Here is an 11,216-nt window from a genome sequence, read left to right as displayed (position 1 = left end):
AAACAAACAAACAAACAAACAAACAAACAAACAAACAAACCAAAAAAAAAACCTCTTACCTGTCTGACCCAGAAGTAGCGTCCAGACGACCATCGTCCCTTTCAGGAACAGGTGGTTGTGAATCATTTTGCGCTCTGTTAGAAAAAATAAGTCCAACTTGATCAGAGAGTAAAGCGCAGCGGGGACGATCCGTCAGAGTCTTCTCCGTGAGAGAAGCATGTGTCATCTTCGCAGCTGGGAGGCATATCCGGAAAAAAACTGCACAACAACTGCTGCTACATCAGAGGGAGAGGAGAGAGTGGAAAAGTGCTCCGACCAACTACTGTACCGCCGTTCAGCATTGGTAAATGTCTCTTCGGTCACCACTGAAATGTGCTTCTGTTGTGGATTAAATCTGCTATTTTAGTAACAAAAAGTGTAGGAAAATGTTGTCCAGGCTTGCGCGGGTGCCAAATCCAAACCATTGCGCATTTTTTTACGCACGTTGCCAAGCTGTTATCCTCTTGCTATTTCTAATGATTTTGATCTGGAGAGCGGTAGAGCCAACTAGCAGGGAACATGCGCCTGTATCTGGTAGGACACCTCTGGCAGTCCCTCCTCCGATTTCTCTTCCTCATCATCTCTCTCTTTGTTTCTCTCCCTTTTTCTCTTTCTCACTCCGATTGCCATAAACCTTAGATGTAAAGGCAACTGAAATACCACATTTACATCTAAGCACATAAGAAAGTGTTTTATTTGCGCCATTCTTTCAAGCGTTTTTTCACTCCAGGAATCAGCTCAACTGGGATATTTCAGTGGAAAGCAGCTAGAGGGCAGGCTAAGTGAATAAATATACTTGGAGATGTTTTAAGTTTTCCAAACGTGAGGGTGAACACGGAAGCTCCGTAATATCACTGAATAATGAAAAAAAAAAAAAGATTTTATTGGAACAAACACTGTTAAATTAACAACGTAGTCCTTCTAAGACTCAGGAGAAACAGTTTCACAATCGGTTCTTCCAGGGCAAAACAATTTGAAAAATGAATCAGATGTAGATCTGAGTTACACCATTTAAAAAAAAAATACAAATACGCTTTGACCTAAAAACCATTACATTGTAGCTCTGTATGCTCAGGATGAATAATCCTGAAGATAATCATTCGCCCCTACTCTCAAGACTTTTGCAGCCTCTAACAGATTTTCTTTCCAATTTGCCCTGTGTTTAACTACATTATATTCCCATCAGCTCTAATCAGTTCGCCTCTTCTGCTGAAGAAACACATCCTCGCAGCACGAATGACACCTGGCGCCACCAAGTTTCACTATTAAAACGTGGGTGATCTAATAGCATTTTGTAGAGTCAAATATCTTGATTTTGGTTTCATCTGACCAGAGCAACTTTCTTCTTCAACAAATGTATGCCACACTTTCTAGATTCATACTTGTAAAACGAAAGGAAACAAGTTATATATTTATGATAAAGTTCCACTTAATTAGTTTGTGGTTTTTCTTTCTGTAGTTGTAAGCTGGGCGAGAGGCCGAAGTCTGTATAGAAAGGTCTGCAGACCATCACAGGATTGTCCAGCAGAAAAATGCAGTCTGTCATAAATCTCCTCAACTGGTGTTTGTCCAATTTGGCCTTGGCAAATTGGACCTAATAAACTATCAAGCGAGTGTAGTTTACTTTTTAAATGTTGAAAATACATAATAGATGAACAGTCTTCTCATTCTAAATGCTTATTGTGTCGTTATGCAGGCTTTCCGAAAGACTCTTCTAGTTTGCTTTATAAATATTAGACTTGGCTCCACAGATTGTTTCCATTTATTTCATAAACAATTCCTGAATTAAAGATAATATTTAACAAGTCTACCTTTTATGACTTACCCCATGAGGGGTGATTTGTTTAAACCATCATTTCCCAACTTGCAGCATTTTCTTCAGCATTTTCTTTCCTGCTAACAGTTCAACGAGACATCGTTGCATCTCAGTAACAAAGACACACAAAATATTTAGGACTGTAGATCTTGGCACATAACAGTTTGCCAGCCTTTATTCACATATTTATTATTTTGCAACTGGAAACTGACGCCTGAACAGTTTCGAAACTCCGTTCATCAATTTCTCACAATGTCTTTCAGCTGCCGTGTAAATGAAACATGCAGGGCTTGGGACGACCTCTCCAACCTGCTGGCGATGTCCGCTGCAGCGCGAAGCATCTCTTCAAAGATCACAGACTCTTCTCTTACTCTGCGCCAGAATTTGGGGGGAAAAAAAAGAAAAGAAAAGAAAACAGGCTTCAGGAGGAAAGATGAGAACAGAAAAGGCAAATGAAGGAATGCCTCTTGACCTACTGTTCATTTCCCTGGGGGTAAATTATGATTGACGTTTTCGTAACGGAAAAGACGGACTCAGAAAATGATAGCCATGTTGAAAAAAAGTGCAACTTGTTTTACATTTTACGATGTGTTTGGAGGCTTTAAACGTGATCCAAATCTAATATCAAGTACACAAAAAAAAAACAGTCTTGATCTATGACAGATCATCATCTGTGTGGGATAAATTAAGCTCACCAAATTATTCTGTTAATTGTAGAAATAAATTTTCAGACCTGACATATTTATTGTTTTTTGTTTTTTTTTTGTTTAAACCTGACTATCAGTCTTCCATATTTTTGGGGAGAAATGTCTTGCACACTCATCTTGGTTAAGCATATTGAGGTTTATAGACAACTGCTTCTGATCAGCTCTCTTATAGTCCCAACACAGCATCTCTTTTTGATGAAGCACTGAACTTTAATTAGGCCATTTACAAACACCTTAAATATTTTTAATTTTCAGTCTTTCTGCTGCATTTTTTTGTCCCGTCGATGACTCAGTTCGGGCAAAGTGTTGTCTGTCAGACGGACGGTCTATCCGATGGTTAAAAATGTCTGTGTACAGCAGCAAGATTCATCGGTCCAATGGGTTTCTACATTAGCCCAAAGCACAATACCTCCTCTGGTGAAAATGTTTTGTGCTGGTACACTTTATTTGGTTTATCCTGAACAAGATAGTCAAAAATTTGACACAGATAGATGTTTGTAGTAAAAATAATACACTCACTTGATGTTTTATGAAATGCTAAATCTTCTCCTCTTTTCATTGTCAGACTGTAACTTTAACCAATACTCACTTCTCCATCCCAGCGAAGCCATCTCCCTCCAGCTGCTTTCTCAAATCTTCCTCAGCTTTCTCTAAATCCTCACTACAGCCTTTATGGTCCTCCTGGATGCTGATGATGTTTTCTTTAATCACATCTTCATATTTCTGATCCCCCAGCTCTGCCCCCACAAACTGCGCCAGGTTCTCCACCACTGCCTTGTTGGCACGTTGAATCGTCCGCAGGTAGTCCAGTTCCTCTCGCCGGGCCTTCAGCTTTCGAGCTGAAACAGTTTCGGCTTTAGTGCTGAAGTGGACAGAGCACTTATCTGGTTGGGGTTCAGATTGGAGCGAGGGGGACGGCGACGACGGGATTAAGAGATGGTTGTTTTTCGCACTCGCAGGCTCGTCACCAACGGCCTCCAATGTGTCATTGGTGGCCGTCGAGGCAGGGAGGATGTCAAAGCCTGAACCCCAGTCGCCATCTCCACTTTGGCCAAATATCGGGGTTGCCAGGGAGATCCAGGCCAAGATGAGCTTCATCCAAAACTGCCACATGGTAGCCTGAGCAGATAAAGGTGAATGATTGTGAATTTCATGAAAAGATGTGGAGATTTCTGAGTTTTGCAAGACGATTAGAAGATATGGTTTGGGTTCAAGGTATGCTGTTAAAGCTTAATTTTGCAACTTTCAGATGGACGACCACCTGAACTGCATGAACATCCAGTATGCCGAGGAGATGCAAGAGTGACGTTTGTTCATTTCAAGGAGGTAACGGCACTTTGTAAATAAGATGAATTTATGTCTGGAAACATCTTGGAAATATAAAGTAGCTGTGATGTTTTTGTCGTTTCTTTCAGCTGTCACTTTTAAGCGCGCTACACTTTACATCTGGTCCATCAGCAGAGCTTGTACTCCGATTTTTATGTTTTCAGTTCCCCTTTTTGAATCTTCAGCTCTGTGCAAATGGCAATAATGTTTGTTCAAAATCGTTTCCTCAAGACGTAATGATATTGAAATATTTCCAGAAATGTTCATCTTATTTATCCAGCTGAGAATTAAACGTGGCTGCGACTCTTCTCTGATACTTACGAGGTTCATAAATCTGACTCTCTGAATGTCACACTGCATATCTTAGCAGCAATCATATTTTTCTACGTACAATTTATCAGGCAACCTTCTTTCAGTTGAACTTTTGTTAAATGCCACATGCAGATTATAAAATATTATACACACAACATGTCTTATTTTGCTACATACAGGTTGCTGCTATCTGAGTGACTTCTGTTTAATAGAAAGACTTACAGGTAAGTAAATCTGTCCATCTACCAATTAAATTCAGTTTACTATACAAGTAGTTTTATCTGCACAAACAATCTTTATCTCTTTTCGTTTTCTTTTCTTTTTTTTTTTTTTACAAAGAAGTCTCTGAATGTGCAGAGCTGGTAGAGGAATATCACAAAATCCTTCCAGCTGTCACTGCAGCAGAGGGTTAAGCTTCATTGTCAGTTCAGACTAAATACACACGTGTGCAACAATTTCCCTTCCTCTTCACAACTGCACACTATTTTATTCAATAGTATAAAGTCCCATTGACTATACTCGCCTATCCATGCATGGTCACATGGAGTCTGGTGTCTGTCTACAATAGTCACTGGGTTAGAGTCATGGATACACCCTGGACATGCAGTGACTCCATCACATGGTAACCCAAAGACAAAGGACAAACAGCCATGAACAAACACACTTGCTGCTAAGCCCATTTAACCTGTACATTTTGACTGTGGGAACTAGCCATATTACCCATTGTAGGAAAATACAAACTCCATGCAGAAAGATCAGGAATCAAGACAAGTATTTTTTTTTTTTTTTTTTTCCTGCACGGCAGCAGTTCTAACAACTGCACCACCGTGCAGCCCCTTCAAAATACGTGTATGAAATCTCAAATGTATTTTGGATTCCTCAGAAGATTATAGTTTTACTGTAAATGGATGCATCAGCAGTTATCATGTCCCTCTATGTCTGTTGTGAGAAGTAAAACGGGTTAAATTTAATCTTTCAGTGGATTTATGTCATTGTTTTATAAAAAGTTATTGCACAAAACTGTGCCGCCTCAGCTGTGGAGTAGTAATAAGCTTTTCACATTCTGTGGCTAGACTGTGTGGTGACTCGTGTCACGCCAAGGCTGTGAAAGCCGAAACTTCTCCTTACAGTAGAGTTTCTGTTGTTTCCAGTGGTTTTCTAAGGATCTTTCTTGTGAATGCTGACGTTCAGGTCGTCTTTTTGTCTTTCTGGGCACAAAAAGAAACAATCTGGGTTGTTTTTTTCAAACTACAGTTTTTGAGGAACTTACGTGGCTGTCTAGGTTTCAAGCTTCCGCATCTGGAAATGGAACATTTTAATTTAATTTAAAGGCATCCACCATAAACTGCATGGCAGAGATATTTCTGCTGTCAGATCGCATTCGGATTTGGCACAAAACTTTTTAAACTCCTCAAAGCTGAGAGGAAAGTCTGGCTAGTTATTATTTTTCAGTACGTCTTGTTCTGAAATCTGCTGAAACAAACATAATAAAATATTTTGCTTATTTTAAGGCAACTTGTGGTGTGGAAAGACTCCCAGTTACCCATAAAACAACCGAGAGGGTTCCCTCTGCGTTTCAGTGACTACTTCAATTAAGTTGCAGTGGTTTTCATGGAAATATGTTCAAATAGGATTACTTTGGGACAATGAGGTTTACATCCTGATATCATAGTAATGCGTTTTTGCGTGTGAGTGTATGGTTACAGTTGGGATGACCTGACATGTAAAATAAAGGCAAATTTAATGAGCTTTCCAGATGTGTTCCAAGTCGATGACGGCATTGCGTTACATCTGCTTCTGCAATTATTTTATCCAGCCTGCATAGACTTTTGTTATTTTAAGTATTAAAACCAATTAGCTGACTACAAACAGAAAAATGGCACATTTATTTATAAATTAAATGGGAAACCTGTCACAAAGTGACTTTACTTTATGTTCCATAATTGTGGTGATGCAAAACCTTTTTATTCCTACAAAACTTTTGACCACGCTTGTTTCAGCACCACTAAAACAAATCCCTGTTGGTCCGCAGTAACAACACTGGTCTTATGACTGAAGGTAATGAGATAAAAATGTAATTCGTCTGTTCGGGAAAGACGTGAATTTGTTTTGCTCACGCCCTTGCTCATTCCTCGGTGTATCACAGACTTGCAGCAGTGGTTTTTGTCTTTGAAAAATGCCTTGAAAGTTAAGATGCAGACGGTTGGGTGCAAACTGTGCTTGTGTTGGACTGCAGTATGTAGTCACATTTTTCTTGGCTCCACTGCAAAGGATTCGTCACAGGGAAGTGACTTTTATGGGCTGACTTTTCTCTTGGCTTAAAGCGTTTCGACAAAGGGAAAGCCGTGAGTTTGCCAAACCCTTTAGTGCTTCACCTTAATCTTTAAGCGCAACAGCGTGCAAGTCTGATTAAGTGTTTAAATCCCGAAATAGAACTAGTTATAATGATTTGGTTCTAATGAAAATAGAAAAGTTCATGAGAAAAAAATTGAAACGTCGTTCAAGTGATTTGCGCTGTTGAGGCCAGATGTGTGTATGCTTTGCGTAAAAAGATACAAACCTTTTTCCTTCTCACCAACTTTTAGTATCAGAGTTAGCTCTCTTAGCCAGATATCAAAACAATTTTTTCCAAGTGTTATGAAGTCAAGAAGTTCCCTTTATATTTGGTAGAGCAGGCTTTTACACTCAATTTTTATTTATTTATTTTTTTCTCGCTGAGCGGCTCTTCAGCATATGTCAATACAGGTCTTGATTCACTGGTACAAGTTTTGTGGGGTTAGTTTCATATACCGTATGCGGAAATCTGGTTTAAAACCCTGAATGGAGCTGAATAGGCATATCTCTTTTCTGAAAATGAGGCATTGGTATGAAATGATTCTGTCATTTGCAGAGATGCTTTTGGTGAATCTCTTTTTATTAATCCCTAAAATGTAGATGTGGATGCTCTTGGCTGCACACGTCCTCCTCTTTCAGTCCTGGTTGAGGAGCAAATCTGAGCGTTTGTTGGGTGGGTGCCATTCAGCTTTGTGGCCTCTCCTGTCAAAGCTTGACCAGGTGTGTTTTACAGCTGTCCAAACACATTTACTTCAGCAGCACCATGACAAGGAAGGCTCTGGTAGCCAAACAAAAAAAAAAAAAGTTGCTATTTTTTTTCTGCTAAACACAAATAGGAGTGAATGGGTTTAAATGTTAAATAGTAAGAAAAACCACGGAGAAATAGAGAAATACACATTTCTCTATTTTCAGTAAGAATATTTTTGAATTTTCTGAGTTCAGCCCTCATCTGGAGTCACATTTTCTCATGATTCTTTTGGTTTCCTTAAGTTTGGAAACACTTGATGTTTTTTAACCCAATCAAACTTGTTTTAGGACAAATAAACCAGAAATACACTACTTAAAATTACAAATTACATTTTTTTTATTATCCAAATTGTATGTTAATAGTATGGTAGAGTATCTTCCCGTGGTTATTTATGAATAAACATCAACATCAGTTCAAGTGTCTCCAGAAAATGCATGTTCTTTAACATCTTATAAGTTTGTGTAAATGATGTAAGCGTCTTGACCTTAGCAGAGGAATGCGTGAGGGAAAATCCTGAGTGTACTCTCTATATAAAGTTTCATTCAGTCCACACATCAGACTTACCTTACTCCAGTAATTTTTGCACCTCTGGTTTCTTCCACTTCTGCTCTTTCAGTCCGCCGGATCCACTCAGAAGTTCAAGAGTACCATTTACAAGCAGAAAGAAGAAATAACTCAGCTCTTCCCTTCATGTCAGAGAAAGAAAAGTGCAGACACGCGCAAACGCAATTAGAGTAAGTCTGGAGAGTCTGGTCGCCCGTGTGCCTCTGCATGTCTGCTGGGAGGAGTTTTATAAGGAAGGGGAATGTTTTCAGAAAAGGCTAAAACTGAGTTATTTCTTTTTTCTCCGCAACGGGGAACGGAGGCTGGAAGCAGGGAGGGGAAAGAATGGCCTTAATTTACTTCACATATGGGGATTATGGTAAGTAGGGATGTGGGCTTGATAGCACAATGGAAACTTCGAGAGATCTGCATAATAAATTTTCATGGCGTTTTTCCTTAAACCCATGCTAATTATGTGCAGGTCTGAGTTTCTTGTGGCATGTTCAAAAGTCTTACATTCTCTTGCAAATTATATCCCTTCATAACTCCGGTCCAAAAACTTTTCTGTTCATGTTAACAGAAAAAAAAAAAAATAACTATATGTTTAAAGACAAGATTGTGTTAATTGTTCTATGTTGAGAGCATTGTGTTTTGTGTGAGAAGCATGAAAAGTCTGATTTGTGGAAATTTATCAAGACACAAAATGCATAAATGCACTAAATAAACCAAATAATGGGAGATCTCATATTATTTTAAAGCTTTTCATACACTTACTTTACTAGGGGGCATCAATAGGAGTGTGGGGTGCTGTTTGTGAGATAGAAAGGGATGATTTTAGTTCTGTTAAAGAGTTAAAGTATCTTGAACCTGGATAACAACTGGTATAAAGCAGGAAGAATACTGGAGTTGTGTCTGTTTCAAACCTTAAAAGTCCAAATACCTAATTTCAGCTTTGATAGTGAGCTCTGGGAAGTGACCAAGAGAGACGGGATTTGGTGCAAAAACATGATTAATCTCAGAAGAGTGGCTATTAGCTCATCCTACAAGAAAGGCGGGAAAGCTTATCAGTTTAGAAGAAGTTTTATGTTGGTTTGCTCCTCTGCAATAAAATGGTTCCATTAACTTTTTTTCCATCTTTGTTTCGTTTTTCTAAATTGATTCTATCATATAGGTAGATTGCCTTTCGGTGAACTCCCATCTGTGCAGCTATTCACTTATCATTTCACTGAAATAACACAAAACGTAGCAGCTACTTTTAACAGCATTGGAAAGATTTGCTGCTGTGCTTCTGAAACACACAAGGATCGATGTGCATAATCAATTATTCCATTAAACCAGCATTCAATACTTGAATTTCTGTAGCAGTTTTATGGTAGATATACCAGCATGTGTTAGAAATTTAAGGTGAGGATGACTTGAGAGGCAGAATGCCCTGGGAATCTGCACATTTCCCAGGGCAACTTTGCTCTACAAAAAGGTTGTGTTAATAAAATTCATGATCGTCAGCCTTTTGGATTATATATGGGTGATAAAGTGTGAATATGTATGTGTTCATACTTATGCATGCATGCATTTGTGTGTGTGTGTGTGTGTGTTTGTTAGTTTGTTACCTGGAAATGCAAAAATGTTTTAGTGGTGAGGAGAGTAGAAACCCTGCACAGCTCAGCTGGTTCTGCAGCAGACACAGGTTGACAGATACCAGGCATCCACACCAAGCAGCCATGCAGCTGAAACGGAGACAGGTACGTAGAACGGTTTTGTGTTGGCAGCTTATAAAAATAGTTGTTGTTTTGATATTCTTTTTTATGATTAGGGGGTATGGTGTTCTTTTGTCGAAGATTTCCACCTTGCACTTCAAAACTAGATATTTTTGCAACCTGCTGTCTATAAAAAAAAACTACATGAGTTTTCCTACATTGAAAAACTCTTTTCAATGTAGGAAAAGAGTTTTAATGTATGATTTTCCGCTGATTATTTTTGTCAAATAAGAAAGGAAATGTATTAGTGTTAGACTTTATAGTCTCTTCTGTTGGAGAACTTAGAAAAATTACTCCTTAGCTTCTGGAATATTATGGCTGTATCTGCATAACTTTACAAAAAAATTAAGAGAAATTTACAATTTCAGATCAAATGAACATGCTAAGTTGATGTGGTCAAATAATAATAATTATACAAATAAAAACTGCATGTCTAGATATCATAACTGTTTGCATTTGTAATGCATGAAATGTATGCATCAACTCCATGAATGAAAGCAGAAGACCTAGTGAAGATGCTGCCTAATATTATTGTTCTGACTTGGGCTGTGGGGCCACTCAGTGAGTAAGAAGCCATTATTCCCAAAGATTCCAGTTAGCAAATAAACTCATGGACAAAGACCTTAAGAATGTTATCTGACAATATTACATTTGGAGGACAAAGAAGGAAACTACCAAGCCTGGGAACACTATCCTAACTATAAAGTTGAGGGTTGTGTGGGTATTTTTATGCAGGAGGGGCTGTTGCACTTCACAAAACAGATGGTGTCACAGGGAAATGGCATCTCTAGACATCAGCCAGGGATTTGGCTGAATTCCAGCGAGCCTTACAGAGAGGCTTGGGGAAGGATTCCCAAAATGCTTGACCAAAGTCAATTAATTAAAAAGGCAATTCTACCAATAAAATTGTACAATATGAAGATAGTTGGAAATGATAGCCTCTCTCCTTCTTTAGAGTAAATATTAATAACTTTGGTAATACAAACTGGCCCTAAATCTTAGGCCGGATTTTTATTTTTATTTTTTTTACATGTAAATACAGCATGTGACATAAACTCAGCTTCATCAGACATAAACTATACATTACGCTGACCAGCCTTTCTTTCTGTTGAACGTTACATACATTTTATGTTATTGTTTGCGAAACGTCAAAAATAAATCCTAAACCACACAGTAGTTATCCTCACTCTGCAGGAGACCAGATGTTCTTTGTCAAACGTCAGACTGTTAAATGTCCTCAGCCATCTGTAGACCTCCACTTTCCAGGTCCAAGATTTTTTTTTTTTTTACCCAAGACATAATGAGGGCAACACATGGAAGAGATTGAGTATTTTTCTTCACTGCAACATGTATTTTTTTTTAAGTCACTCAAAAATCATTTCAACTTGTGATAAGTGATACATATTGGCAGTGAAATGAAAAGCCTTTGATTATATTTATAGGGAAAATGACAGCACAGTCCATTATCTATACATTAAAAAAATACTCTGTTAGAAGGGAAGGTTTAAACTAAAGGTCTAATGTTTAGTATCAGTATCTGTTTTTTGTAAAAAAAAAAAAAAAAAAAAAAAAAAACCAAAAAAACCCAAAACCCAAAAAAATTTTTTGAAAAAAGGGAATTTTTATGCGTTAAA

General features: G+C 38.2%; 1 protein-coding gene across 1 annotated transcript; it reads right to left on the bottom strand.

Moving 5' to 3' along the window:
• Positions 1–1,990: 1,990 nt before the first annotated feature.
• Positions 1,991–8,077, bottom strand: LOC106943526 (uncharacterized). Its single transcript, XM_015026836.1, has 3 exons — positions 7,847–8,077; positions 3,152–3,681; positions 1,991–2,227 (listed from the first exon to the last, which is right to left on the bottom strand). The coding sequence occupies exons 2-3, from the start codon at positions 3,673–3,675 to the stop codon at positions 2,095–2,097; spliced, it is 657 nt and encodes a 218-aa protein (XP_014882322.1). The 5' UTR covers positions 3,676–3,681; positions 7,847–8,077; the 3' UTR covers positions 1,991–2,094.
• Positions 8,078–11,216: the final 3,139 nt, after the last annotated feature.

This window comes from Poecilia latipinna, unplaced genomic scaffold (genome assembly GCF_001443285.1).
Source record: "Poecilia latipinna isolate Pla-1442-1.1 unplaced genomic scaffold, P_latipinna-1.0 Scaffold5412, whole genome shotgun sequence".
NCBI classification, from domain to species: domain Eukaryota; kingdom Metazoa; phylum Chordata; class Actinopteri; order Cyprinodontiformes; family Poeciliidae; genus Poecilia; species Poecilia latipinna.
The sequence above is the reverse complement of the archived record's forward strand: the minus strand, read 5'-3'. Positions and strand labels throughout refer to the sequence as shown.